The sequence below is a fragment of the Oncorhynchus masou genome, chromosome 22 (assembly GCF_036934945.1).
Source record: "Oncorhynchus masou masou isolate Uvic2021 chromosome 22, UVic_Omas_1.1, whole genome shotgun sequence".
In the NCBI taxonomy this organism is placed as follows: domain Eukaryota; kingdom Metazoa; phylum Chordata; class Actinopteri; order Salmoniformes; family Salmonidae; genus Oncorhynchus; species Oncorhynchus masou.
In genome coordinates this window covers 47,252,234-47,267,194 of record NC_088233.1, presented here as the reverse complement: position 1 = coordinate 47,267,194, position 14,961 = coordinate 47,252,234, and the positions used below count along the sequence as shown (strand labels likewise).

The window sequence follows — 14,961 nt, the reverse complement described above, 5'->3', positions numbered from 1 at the left end:
GTCAGGGCTTTGTGATGGCCACTCCTTGACTTTGACGTTGTTGTCCTTAAGCCATTTTGCCACAACTTTGGAAGTATGCTTGGGGTCATTTTCCATTTGGAAGACCCATTTTCGACCAAGCTTTAACATCCTGATTCTATATATCCACATAATTTTCCTTCCTCATGATGTCATCTATTTTGTGAAGTGCACCAGTCCCTCCTGCAGCAAAGCACCCCCACAACATGATGCTGCCACCCCCGTGCTTCATGGTTGGGATGGTGTTCTTCGGCTTGCAAGCCACCCCCTTTTCCTCCAAATATAACGTTGGTCATTATGGCCAAACAGTTCTATTTTTGTTTCATCAGACCAGAGGACATTTCTCCAAAAAGTATGATCTTTGTCCCCATGTGCATTTGCAAACCGGAGTCTGGCTTTTTTATGGTGGCTTTGGAGCAGTGGCTTCTTCCTTGCTGAGTGGCATTTCAGGTTATGTCACTATTTGACTTGTTTTACTATGGATATAGATACTTTTGTACCTGTTTCCTCCAGCATCTTCACAAGGTCCTTTACTGTTGTTTTGGGATTGATTTGCACTTTTCGCACTAAAGTACGTTCATCTCTAGGAGACAGAACGCGTCTCCTTCCTGAATGGTATGACGGCTCCATGGTCCCATGGTGTTTATACTTGCGTACTATTGTTTATACAGTTGAACGTGGTACCTGCAGGCGTTTGGAAATTGCTCCCAAAGATGAACCAAACTTGTGGAGGTCTACAATTTTCTTTCTGAGGTATTGGCTAATTTCTGACCCACTGGAATTGTGATACAGTGAATTATAAGTTAAATAATCTGTCTGTAAACAATTGTTGGAAAAATTACTTATGTCATGCACAATGTAGATGTCCTAACTGACTTGCCAAAACTATATTTTGTTAACAAGACATTTGTGGAGTTGTTGAAAAACGAGTTTTAATGACTCCAACCTAAGTGTATGCAAGCTTCCGACTTCAACTGTAGGTGCATGCACGCGCACACACACACACTTGATCTCCCGTTTCTTTTAAAAGGTCAGGTCCTCCAAAAGGAGGACACACTTATCCTCAAAGGTGAACTCCTCATTTTAAGCCAATTAAGTATTTATGAGGCTAATGACTGGCGACCTCACCGTGCTGCTTTCTGTCTGTCGGTCTGTCTCAAACTCTCATATTCCACTCAGAGCAGACAGGAAATGGACGCATCTGTCAGATCTCCTCTCCTGCTGTAATAATAGATCCTCCATTTGTTGTTTGAAAGTCACAGAGTTGCGTAATGGAACATTGCTGATTTGGCTCAGTAACAGTAGAAGTGTTCTGTAGCTACGTGTAGAAAGCAGAAGGTAAATGCCTTCTTCCGAAAGAAATTTTATTTTATGATTTTGTCAGAAGTTACGAAACTGAATATCTATAAGAGGAGGTGATTTGGAAACAGTGGGGTGGACCTGTTGTCTGTAGACACTCATAGAAGGCAAACAGTGTTCTTTTCTGGCTCTGGCTCCATCTCGACATTGTGTTTGGGCCGAGGTTAGACTGAAATAGTCGCCCCTGGAAGAGATTACAGAGTGCTGTCGAGCTAAAAAATGATGCCATGAGACTGTAGGCTGACAAGAAAAGGAGGTGTAGTCAACTATTGATAAATGCAATGGCTTGGAACTTCTCAATAACTTGTTGTGAATCCCTGCAATGGAGCGTCCAGATGTCCAGAGAGAAATGGAAAGCTGGAACTTGAAGGGCAGTGTACTCAAACAAAGTATTCATTTGCATTCAATTGACATACATTTAGGACAGGAGTTGACTGTGTACCATTAAAGAAATGTCTCTGTGTATGAGTGTGTGAAAGAGAGAGGGAGAGACGGCAAGAAAGAGAGAGAGAGAGACGGGGAATAGGGAGAGAGTGTGAGAAAGAGACTTGCCAAATTATATCTAAGCTAGAATGACGTATTACCTGTCCTAGTTTTAATGGCTCCTCAGAGATATGAGAACAAATATATCTTTCTCACCTGAGACCCTTGACTGCATAATCCAAGGCTAGGGACAGCACCTGAAGGATGACTTCTGTCATTGATTGAACATCCTTAAAATAGTGGATTTGATACAGTATGACCCCAACCTTGGTGTGATTCACTGGGAGAACTGAATGACTCTAAAGACATCCATCATCATTACAGTACAGCCAGAAAGAGGGAGAGTGTGCCAAGAATAGCTGGCATGATCAAGAGTGTTCGATAAGAAAGGTACAGCGGATTACTTTTAAGAAATCGTTCATTGATCATCTTAGGGAATGTCTGGGAGTTATTTTTCTCAACGGTGTAGGAATTCATGTAATTTCTTTATAGAAAATCAAAACCATTTTCCCCTCTGATGTACATATTCTTTTTGAGAGATTTTGAACTTGTCATGACAGTCACAGTCAGACTCGCCATATGTGTTTTCTTTGATCCGTTGCCCTCCCAGCAGGCAGCTCCTGTCTATGTGAGTAGGATATTGACTGGGTGGGGTGGTGCTGACTGACTGGGTCCATGTTTGTGTCTCTCGCTTTGCTTTCAGATAAAGCTGCTGGGGGTCTACTTTATCTCCTCTCAAGAGTTCTTGGCGAATGCATACGTGCTGGCCGTGCTGCTGTTCTTTGCCCTGATCCTGCAGAGAACCTTCCTCCAGGCCTCGTATTATGTGGCCATCGAGACAGGCATCAACTTACGAGGGGCTATACAGGTACTGTACTGTAGGCCTATGCACAGTAGGGACCACTACGCAAAAAAATGATCTCTGCAAACTTTCACATACAGCCCACGTTGATGTCCATGGAGATTTGTGTGAAGACATTCTGCCCCTTATGCTTATTCTCATTCTCTATTACTTAGAAGCAGGGGATTAGTGTCACAAAAGCATCTGCAGTGTCAATACATCAGTTTTGTTCTGTATGCCTGTCTATGGTAGAAACCCAGCAGAGCTCCTAGAGAGTACGGTCATACATTGTCAATATATATATAATGGCATACAGGTAACTGCCGAAGTAAAGGAAACATCAACATAAAGTGTCTTAATGGGGCATTGGGCCCACCCCCATGAGCTGCCAGAACAGATCCAATGCGCCTTGGCAGTGTCTGGAGGGACGCGACGCCATTCTTCCACGAGGAATCCCATAATTTGGCGTTTTGTTGATGGTGGTGGATAACGCCGTCTCAGGCGCCGCTTCAGAATCTCCCGTAAGTGTTCAATTGGGTTGAGATCTGGTGACTGACTGACTGACAACACACACACACACACACACACACACACACACACACACACACACACACACACACACACACACACACACACATACTTTATTAAAACACCCTATGCTCCTTCGAGTCCCCTCTTTCAAAGCCACTGAAATCTCTTCGAGCCATGGTAGCCAAAATAATGGGCAATTGGGCATTTTTATACATGGCCCTAAGCATGATGAGATGTTAATTGGTTAATTAACTCAGAACCACAACTGTTTGGAAGCACCTGTTTTAATCCCACATTTAGGGTAGACCATCGTTGTAAATAAGAATTTGTTCCTAACTGACTTGCCTAGTTAAATAAAAGTTAAAGACAAATACAAAAAAGAATTGACTGAAGTGTTACCTTTAATTTTCGCAGTTACCTGTAGATTGTCCATTATGTTGCCATTATTATACATGTATAGCAGGGCGGGGGGGTCTAAGAATGAGAGTAGCCAAACTACATTTATAGTTATAGTAAGGCAAGGTCCTCTGGTAACTATACTAGATCTGTTTCCCTATGATGTGTCTGACTGATTTCTCCTTCCAGACTAAGATCTACAACAAGATCATGCGGCTGTGCACCTCCAACATGTCCATGGGAGAACTGACAGTGGGACAGATCTGCAACCTGGTAGCCATAGATACCAACCAGCTCATGTGGTTCTTCTTCCTCTGTCCCAACCTGTGGGCCATGCCAGTCCAGGTAACCCTATTCTGTTCTCCTGTACTTGGTTAGGTTCTATTCAGCTGTATTTCATTATATTCTATCTGGGTATATTCTGTTTGGTTCTTGTCTCCAGTATACTGTAAAGGGGTTGCTGTAAATTTGACAGTAACTCACAGGCAGTAAAGAGGCAAATAAGTGACTATATTTCCTATTGCAATACACCTTCTGTAATCTAAATACAGTATCAAAGCAAGTACTGTGTAATGACACAGAGTACAATACTGTAGAATTGACTGAATTGTACTTTAAAAAGTGAATGGGTTTTTAATTTCACTGTATTTTACTGTAATTACATGGGATTAGTGCAAGCAGGTTGTTTGCTAGGTACACATTACAGCATATCAACAATAAATTATATCACCTTAAATAACATACCAGCTCAATTGGTACAGCACTCTAGCGAACAAGTAGAACAAATAATAGCCTCTTACAATGCACTCCTCAAATGATCTTAAGGAGCCAGCTGTCACGTTCTGACCCTAGTTATTGTGTTAATTGTTTGTTTTAGTTGGTCAGGACGTGAGTTGGGTGGGCATTCTATGTTTTGTGTGTCTAGGTTGTTTTTCTGTGTTTGGCCTAGTATGGTTCTCAATCAGAGGCAGGTGTCGTTAGTTGTCTCTGATTGAGAATCATACTTAGGTCGCCTGGGTTTTCAATGTTGTTTTGTGGGTGATTGTTTCCGTGTCTGTGTTTTACACTACACGGTACTGTTTTAGGTTTTGGTTATTCACGTTACGTTTAATGTTTTTGTATGGAGTGTTCAGTTTATGTGTTTAAATAAACAACCATGGACACTTACCACGCCGCATATTGGTCCTCCGTTCCATCTCGCCTCTCTTCTTCAGACAAAGAGGAGGAAAACCATTACACCAGCAACAACAATACCATGCACCTTCAATAATTTAACATTTACATTTAAGTCATTTAGCAGACGCTCTTATCCAGAGCGACTTACAAATTGGTGAATTCACCTTCTGACATCCAGTGGAACAGCCACTTTACAATAGTGCATCTAAATCATTTAAGGGGGGGGTGAGAAGGATTACTTTATCCTATCCTAGGTATTCCTTGAAGAGGTGGGGTTTCAGGTGTCTCCGGAAGGTGGTGATTGACTCCGCTGTCCTGGCGTCGTGAGGGAGTTTGTTCCACCATTGGGGGGCCAGAGCAGCGAACAGTTTTGACTGGGCTGAGCGGGAACTGTACTTCCTCAGTGGTAGGGAGGCAAGCAGGCCAGAGGTGGATGAACGCAGTGCCCTTGTTTGGGTGTAGGGCCTGATCAGAGCCTGGAGGTACTGCGGTGCCGTTCCCCTCACAGCTCCGTAGGCAAGCACCATGGTCTTGTAGCGGATGCGAGCTTCAACTGGAAGCCAGTGGAGAGAGCGGAGGAGCGGGGTGACGTGAGAGAACTTGGGAAGGTTGAACACCAGACGGGCTGCGGCGTTCTGGATGAGTTGTAGGGCTTACATCTATGGGGCGCTATTTCATTTTTGGATGAAAAACGTTCCCGTTTTAAACAAGATATTTTGTCTCAAAAAGATGCTCGACTATGCATATAATTGATACCATTCGAAAGAAAACACTCTGACGTGTCCAGAAATACCAAGATATTCTCTGTGCGTGCCCTAGAACGTGAGCTTCAGGCAAAACCAAGATGAGATGGCATCCAGGAAATGACAAGGATTTTTGAGGCTGTGTTTTCCATTGTCTCCTTATATGGCTGTGAATGCGAGAGGAATGAGCCTGCCCTTTCTGTCGTTTCCCAAGGTGTCTGCAGCATTGTGACGTATTTGTAGGCAGATCATTGGAAGATTGACCATAAGAGACCACATTTACCAGGTGTCCGCCCGGTGTCCTGCGCCGAAATTGGTGCGCAAAACTCAGCTGCCAGTATTTTTCCATGCGATACAGAGAGGAAAGCAAGCTTCCACGAACTGCATATCAATGAAGAGATATGTGAAAAAACACCTTGAGGATTGATTCCAAACAACGTTTGCCATGTTTCGGTCGATATTATGTAGTTAATCCGGAAAAAGTTTTACGTTGTAGGTGACTGAATTTTCGGGTCGTTTCGGTAGCCAGACGCAATGTAGAAAACGGAACGATTTCTCCTACACACAGACGCTTTCAGGAAAAACTGCGCATTTGGTATGTAACTGAGTCTCCTCATTGAAAACATCAGAAGCTCTTCAAAGGTAAATGATTTTATTTATTTGGTTATCTGGTTTTTGTGAAAATGTTGCGTGCTAAATGCTACTCAAAATGCTATGCTAGCTTTGCATACTCTTACACAAATTAGTCAATTTCTATGGTTCAAAAGCATATTTTGAAAATCTGAGATGACAGTGTTGTTAAGAAAAGGCTAAGCTTGAGAGCAGACGCATTATTTTCATTTTATTTGCGATTTTCAGAAATCGTTAACGTTGCGTTATGCTAATGAGCCTGAGGCTTTAGTCACGATCCCGGATCCGGGATGGGGAGTTTCAAGAAGTTAATGGCACAGGCAGGGAGCCCAGCCAACAGCGAGTTGCAGTAATCCAGACGGGAGATGACAAGTGCCTGGATTAGGACCTGCGCCGCTTCCTGTGTGAGGCAGGGTCGTACTCTGCGGATGTTGTAGAGCATGAACCTACAGGAACGGGCCACCGCCTTGATGTTAGTTGAGAATGACAGGGTGTTGTCCAGGATCACGCCAAGGTTCTTAGCGCTCTGGGAGGAGGACACAATGGAGTTGTCAACCATGATGGCGAGATCATGGAACGGGCAGTCCTTCCCCGGGAGGAAGAGCAGCTCCGTCTTGCCGAGGTTCAGCTTGAGGTGGTGATCCGTCATCCACACTGATATGTCTGCCAGACATGCAGAGATGCGATTCGCCACCTGGTCATCAGAAGGGGGAAAGGAGAAGATTAATTGTGTGTCGTCTGCATAGCAATGATAGGAGAGACCATGTGAGGTTATGACAGAGCCAAGTGACTTGGTGTATAGCGAGAATAGGAGAGGGCCTAGAACAGAGCCCTGGGGGACGCCAGTGGTGAGAGCGCGTGGCGAGGAGACAGATTCGCCACGCCACCTGGTAGGAGCGACCTGTCAGGTAGGACGCAATCCAAGCGTGGGCCGCGCCGGAGATGCCCAACTCGGAGAGGGTGGAGAGGAGGATCTGATGGTTCACAGTATCGAAGGCAGCCGATAGGTCTAGAAGGATGAGAGCAGAGGAGAGAGAGTTAGCTTTAGCAGTGCGGAGCGCCTCCGTGATACAGAGAATTGCAATCTCAGTTGAATGACTAGTCTTGAAACCTGACTGATTAGGATCAAGAAGGTCATTCTGAGAGAGATAGCGGGAGAGCTGGCCAAGGACGGCACGTTCAAGAGTTTTGGAGAGAAAAGAAACAAGGGATACTGGTCTGTAGTTCTTGACATCGGAGGGATCGAGTGTAGGTTTTTTCAGAAGGGGTGCAACTCGCTCTCTTGAAGACGGAAGGGACGTAGCCAGCGGTCAGGGATGAGTTGATGAGCGAGGTGAGGTAAGGGAGAAGGTCTCCGGAAATGGTCTGGAGAAGAGAGGAGGGGATAGGGTCAAGCGGGCAGGTTGTTGGGCGGCCGGCCGTCACAAGAAGCGAGATTTCATCTGGAGAGAGAGGGGAGAAAGAGGTCAGAGCACAGGGTAGGCAGTGTGAGCAGAACCAGCGGTGTCGTTTGACTTAGCAAACGAGGATCGGATGTCGTCGACCTTCTTTTCAAAATGGTTGACGAAGTCATCTGCAGAGAGGGAGGAGGGGGGGGGGGGAGGAGGATTCAGGAGGGAGGAGAAGGTGGCAAAGAGCTTCCTAGGGTTAGAGGCAGATGCTTGGAATTTAGAGTGGTAGAAAGTGGCTTTAGCAGCAGAGACAGAGGAGGAAAATGTAGAGAGGAGGGAGTGAAAGGATGCCAGGTCCGCAGGGAGGCGAGTTTTCCTCCATTTCCGTCGGCTGCCCGGAGCCCTGTTCTGTTCAATATCAAATCTGTTGTTTTGACAGTAACTTACCGGCAGCCAGTTACCTGTAAGTTACTGTAAATCAAGGTACAGGTATGTTTCCGTAAATTCCAAAGAAACTTTAGTTTAACAGTACATTACTGTAAAGTTTACCAATAATATACTGTACTTTCTAAAAGCTATAACAAGAGCAAGGTATTGATAATCATTTTAGATGGCCAACATGAAGAGATCAAAAGTGGGCCAAAATATGCTACAGAGAAGGCATTCTGTGGGCCTATGGAACATAATTGACAGCAGAATCCTGCCAGGATTTTTTACAGTGTGGTCAAGGTTTTTGGTACTCTAAAAATACAGTACGGTACTGGTTTCTGTCGGATGGACTTGAAGAATCATTCGAAATATATAAATTATTTCCCCGTCCACAAATCTTCCCACAATGTACCATAATTTACAGTACGCTGCAGTAAACTGTTTCACAGTATTTTACTGTTGATAATATCCAAAATTACAGTATAAATGACTGTTTTCCATTACAGTGTATTCTATTATAATCTACTATATCAAAGGCAGGATATGAGTCACAAGGGTAGAAAAGACAGATGGGCAGAAAAGAAGCACAGCAGGAGAAGCACTATGGATTTGATATAAATGTATGGCATACTGTATATTAGAACAGTGTGACCTTCAGGTTTATGCGCCATGGCATGTATAATTAATGTTAAGGAGTGATGATCTCTCATAGCCCATCTCTAAACCTATACATGGAAATGGAAGGAAGGTGTTTGGGGAAAACACACAAAAATATAAACGTAACATGTAAAGTGTTGGTCCCATGTTTCATGAGCTGAAATAAAAGATCCCAGAAATGTTCTATATGCACAAAAAGCTTATTTCGCTCAAATTTTGTGCAGAAATTTGTTTACATCCCTGTTAGTGAGCATTTCTCCTTTGCCAAGATAATACATCCATCCAAACTGTCAGAAACCGTCTAAGGGAAGCTCATCTGCATTGTTTGGTGTCGTAACCGACTTCAGTTGGCAAATGCTCACCTTCGATGGCTCTTCACGGATGAATCCCGGTTTCAACTGTACCCGGCAGATGTTATGGCAACGTATGGATGAGCAGTTTGCTGATGTCAACTTTGTGAACAAATCAAATTTCACAGATGTAGATCTTACAGTGAAATGCATACTTACAAGCCATTAACCCACAATGTAGTTCAAGAAATAGAGTTCAGAAAATATTTACAAATAAACTAAAGTAAAAAATAAAATGAAAAGTAACACAATAAAATTCCATAACAATAACGAGGTACCGAGCCAATGTACAGTGAGGGAAAAAAGTATTTGATCCCCTGATTTTGTACGTTTGCCCACTGACAAAGAAATGATCAGATTATAATTTTAATGGTAGGTTTATTTTAACAGTGAGAGACAGAATAACAAAAAAATCAAAAATGTTATAAATTGATTTGCATTGTAATGAGGGAAATAAGTATTTGACCCCTCTCAATCGGAAAAATGTATCTTTCTCTTTCGACACTCATAAAGGGAGTGCTCCTAATCTCAGTTTGTTACCTGTATAAAAAACACCTGTCCACAGAAACAATCAAGCAATCAGATTCCAAACTCTCCACCATGGCCAAGACCAAAGAGCTCTCCAAGGATGTCAGGGACAAGATTGTAGACCTACACAAGCAGCTTGGTGAGAAGGCAACAACTGTTGCGCAATTATTAGAAAATGGAAGAAGTTCAAGATGACGTTCAATCACCCTCGGTCTGGGGCTCCATGCAAGATCTCACCTCATGGGGCAGCAATGATCGTGAGGAAGGTGAGGGATCAGCCCAGAACTACACGGCAGGACCTGGTCAATGACCTGAAGAGAACTGGGACCACAGTCTCAATGAAAACCATTAGTAACACACTATGCCGTCATGGATTCAAATCCTGCAGCGCACAAAAGGTCCCCTGCTCAAGCCAGCGCATATCCAGGCCAGTCTGAAGTTTGCCAATGACCATCTGGATGATCCAGAAGAGGAATGGGAGAAGGCCATGTGGTCCGATGAGACAAAAATAGAGCTTTTTGGTCTAAACTCCACTCGCCGTGTTTGGAGGAAGAAGGATGAGTACAACCCCAAGAACACCATCCCGACCGTGAAGCGTGGAGGGCGACAGGGGGACAGGGCGACTGCACCGTATTGAGGGGAGGATGGATGGGGCCATGTATCGCGAGATCTTGGCCAACAACCTCCTTCCCCCAGTAAGAGCATTGAAGATGGGTTGTGGCTGGGTCTTCCAGCATGACAACGACCCGAAACACACAGCCAGGGCAACTAAGGAGTGGCTCCGTAAGAAGCATCTCAAGGTCCTGGAGTGGCCTAGCCAGTCTCCAGACCTGAACCCAATACAAAATCTTTGGAGGGAGCTGAAAGTCCGTATTGCCCAGCGACAGCCCCAAAACCTGAAGGATCTGGAGAAGGTCTGTATGGAGGAGTGGGCCAAAATCCCAGCTGCAGCGTGTGCAAACATGGTCAAGATCTACAGGAAATGTATGATCTCTCTAATTGCAAACAAAGGTTTCTGTACCAAATATTAAGTTCTGCTTTTCTGATGTATCAAATACTTATGTCATGCAATAAAATGCAAATGAATTACTTAAAAATCATACAATGTGGTTTTCTGGATTGTAGTTTTAGATTCCGTCTCTCACAGTTGAAGTGTACCTATGATAAAAATTACAGACCTCTACATGCTTTGTAAGTAGGAAAACCTGCAAAATCGGCAATGTGTCAAATACTTGTTCTCCCCACTGTAGGTGTTCCTTTGTCCAGGTGGGAAAGGGCAGTGTGGAGTGCGATTGAGATTGCATCATCTGTGGATCTGTTGGAGCGGTATGCGAATTGTAGTGGGTCTAGGGTTCCCGGGATGATGGTGTTGATGTGAGCCATGACCCGCCTTTCAAAGAGCTTTGTGGCTACCGACATGAGTGCTACGGGGCAGTAGTCATTTAGGCAGGATACCTTCGCATTCTTTGGCACAGGGACTATGGTCGTCTGCTTGAAACATGTTGGTATTACAGACTCGGTCAGGGAGAGGTTGAAAATATCAATGAAGACACTTGCCAGTTGGTCCACACATGCTCTGAGTACACGCCCTGGTAATCCATCTAGCCCAGCGGCCTTGTGAATGTTGACCTGTTTAAAGTTCTTTCACATCGGCTACGGCGAGCATGATCACACAGTCGTCTGAAACAGCTGGTGTTCTCATGCATGTTGTGTTGTTTGCCTCGAAGCCAGCATGAAAGGCATTTAGCTCGTCTGGTAGGCTCACGTCACTGGGAAGATCGTGGCTGGGTTTCCCTTTGTAGTCCGTAAAAATTTGCAAGCCCTGCCACATCCGAGCTGGTGAACTAGGATTCAATCTTAGTCCTGTCTTGACGGTTTGTTTGAGGGCATAGCGGGATTTCTTATAAGCGTGCGGATTAGTGTCCTACTCCTTGAAAGCGGCAGCTCTGACCTTTAGCTCGGTGCGGATGTTGCCTGTAATCCATGGCTTCTGGTTGAGATATGTACGTACTCTCACTGTGTGTGGACGACGTCACCGATGCACTTGTTGATGAAGCCGGTGACTGAGTTGGTATAGTCCTCAATGCCTTTGGATGAATCTTGGAACATATTCCAGTCTGTGCTAGCAAAACAGTCCTGTAGCATACTGCAGTATCTGACCACAATACAATCACTTCCATATTGAGCGAGTCACTGGTACTTCCTGCTTTATTTTTTGCTTGTAAGCAAGAATCATGAGGATTATGAATTATGGTCAGATTTGCCAAATGGAGAGTGATGGGGTGGTGGTGGGATAATGGAATGGGCAGGCATAAGCTAAGGACAATGAACACAATTGCATTTTATCAATGGCAATTTATCAATGTGTCACGCCTGGTCGTAATATATTGTGTTTGTCTTAATTTATTTGGTCAGGCCAGGGTGTGACATGGGTTTATTGTGGTGTGTTTTGTCTTGGGGTTTTGTGGGGTGTTGGGTGTGGCTTAGTGGGGTTATCTAGCAAAGTCTATGGCTGTCTGGAGTGGTTCTCAATCAGAGGCAGGTGTTTATCGTTGTCTCTGATTGGGAACCATATTTAGGCAGCCATATTCTTTGAGTATTTCGTGGGTGATTGTTCCTGTCTCTGTGTTTGTTGTCAAAAGATAGGCTGTATAGGTTTTCACGTTCCGTTTGTTGTTTTTGTATTGTTCGTGTTTTTTCATCGTCATTAAACATGTCTCAAAAATACCATGCTGCATTTTGTTCCGCTTCTCCTTCACCAGACGAGAACCATTACACAATGGCAATTTGAATGCACTGGAGAGCATGTTTGGGAAGCTCTGGATCGACGTGTACGACAGTGTTCTATTTCCATCAATATGCAGCAAGTTCACATAGCCATTGAAGAGTAGTGGGACAACATTCCACAGGCCACAATCAACACCCTGATCAACTCTATGCCAAGGAGATGTCACACTGCATGAGGAAAATGGTGGTCACCAGATACTGACTGTTTTTTTAAAGTATCTCTGACCAACCTAATATGAACAGTAACTCAGTAAAATCGTTGAAATTGTTGCATGTTGCATTTATATTTTTGTTCAGTGTAGTATGCTAGTATGGATATTCGGACATGGACAGTTTCTCTTACTCTCTCTCTCTCAAGGTCAAAGGGAGACAGGTTAACCTGTCTGGGAATTCCACTAGCGGAACCCCCTCACCAACAGCCAGTGAAATTGCAGGGTGCCAAATAAAAATTAACATAAATCTCATAAATCAAATTTCTCAGACATACAAGTATTAGGCACCATTTTAAAGATACAATTCTCGTTAATCCATCCACAGTGTCTGATTTCAAAATGCTTTACAGTGGAAGCTCCACAAATGATTATGTTAGGTCACCACAAAGTCACAGAAAAACCCAGCCATTTTTCCATCAGAGAGGAGTCAGAAAAGCACAAATAGAGATAAAGTTAATCACTAACCTTTTGATGATCTTCATCAGATGACACTCATAGGACTTCATGTTACACAATACATGTCTGTTTTGTTCGATAAAGTGCATATTTATATCCAAAAATCTCATTTTATATTGGCGTGTTATGTTCAGTAGTTCCAAAACATGCCGTGATTTTGCAGAGAGCCACATCAATTTACCGAAATATTTCATTATAAATGATGATGAAAATACTGTTATGCATGGAACTTAGATAAACTTCCGCTTAATGCAACCTCTGTGTCAGATTTCAAAAAAACTTTACGGAAAAAGCATACTATGCAATAATCTGAGCAACTTCCAGCGGAAAATTCCAAAAAATGTATATTACTGGTCGTAGAAACTTATCAAATGATGTATAGAATCAATCTTAGGATGTTTTTATCATAAATGTTCAATAATGTTCCAACCTGAGAATTCCATTGTCTGTAGAAAAGCAATGGAATGGGAGCTACCTCTCATGTGAATGCGTGTGACTGAGCTCGTGGCTGCTGGCAGACCTCTGACTCATTCCGCTCTCATTCAGCCCCCTTCATAGTAGAAGCATCAAACAATGTTCTAAAGACGGTTGACATCTAATGGAAGCCATAGGAAGTGCAACACAACCAATATCACTGTATCTTCAATAGGGGCATTGAGTTGAAAACTACTAATATGCAAACATCTCAGCACGTTTGAAAATGCTGCCCTCTTATCCCACTGAAGTTAATGGCATATATAGAGAGAGAGTGAGAGAGAGAGAGAGTTCACTAACTTGCAAGTGCAATCTAATATTTTCCCTGATCTCAACATTTCCCAAGGTTGAACATGGCCCAAACAACATTCTGCATTGTATTCTCCAGATCATTGTGGGGGTTATTCTGCTCTACTACCTCCTGGGGATCAGTGCTTTGATTGGGGCCACAGTCATTGCTGTACTGGCCCCTGTCCAGTACTTTGTGGCCACCAAGCTGTCCCAAGCACAGAAGAGCACCCTGGTGAGTGATACAGTGCCTCCAGGAAAGTATTCAGACCCCTTGACTTTTTCCCCAATCTTTGTTATATTACAGCCTTGTTCGAAAATGGATTAATTAAAAATCCTCAGCAATCTACACACAATATCCCAAAATGATCAAGCGTAAACTATTTTTCAAATGTATAAAAACAGAAATACCTTATGTACATAAGTATTTAGATCCTTTGCTATGAGACTCGAAATTGAGCCCAGGTGCATCCTGTTTCCATTTATCATCCTTGAAATGTTTCTACAACTAGATTGGAGTCCACCTGTGGTAAATCCAATTGATTGGAGATGATTTGGAAAGGCACACACCTGTCTATATAAGGTCCCACAGTTGACAGTGCATGAGCAAAAACCAAGCCATGAGGTCGAAGGAATTGCCCATAAAGCTCTGAGACAGGATTGTGTCAAGGCACAGATCTGGGGAAGGCTACCAAAAAATGTCTGCAGCATTGAAGGTCCCCAAGAACACAGTGGCCTCCATCATTCTTAAATGGAAGAAGTCTGGAACCACCAAGACTCTTCCTAGAGCTGGCCGCCTGGCCAAACTGAGCAATCGGGGAAAGGGCCTTTGTCCCCATCCAACCTGTCAGAGCTTGGCAGGATCTGCTGAGAATAATGGAAGAAACTCCCAAATACAGGTGTGCCAAGCCTATAGCGTCATACCCAAGAAAACTTGATGCTGTAATCACTGTCAAAGGTGCTTCAACAAAGTACTGATTAAAGGGTCTGAATACTTATGTAAATGTGATATTTAAAAATAAAACATTTTTATACATTTTTATAAATGAGCTTTGTCATAATGTGTAGATTGATGAAGGGGGTGGGACCAATTTAATCCATTATAGAATAAGGCTGTAAAGTAGCAAAATATGGAAAAAGTCAAGTGGTCTGAATACTTTCCCAATGCACTGTAAATGCCATTTAGCTGACACTTTTATCCAAAGCGATTTA

At 43.4% G+C, this 14,961-nt stretch overlaps 1 protein-coding gene across 1 annotated transcript in view; it reads left to right on the top strand.

Annotated features, from left to right (window-relative positions):
- The window catches only part of LOC135509585 (ATP-binding cassette sub-family C member 8-like), a 144,069-nt gene that overhangs the window by 50,938 nt on the left and 78,170 nt on the right, over positions 1 to 14,961 (top strand). The window contains exons 8-10 of the mRNA XM_064930362.1: positions 2,564 to 2,728; positions 3,818 to 3,973; positions 13,850 to 13,988. Coding sequence (XP_064786434.1) covers positions 2,564 to 2,728; positions 3,818 to 3,973; positions 13,850 to 13,988 — 460 coding nt within the window. The remainder of the gene's footprint in view (positions 1 to 2,563; positions 2,729 to 3,817; positions 3,974 to 13,849; positions 13,989 to 14,961) is intronic.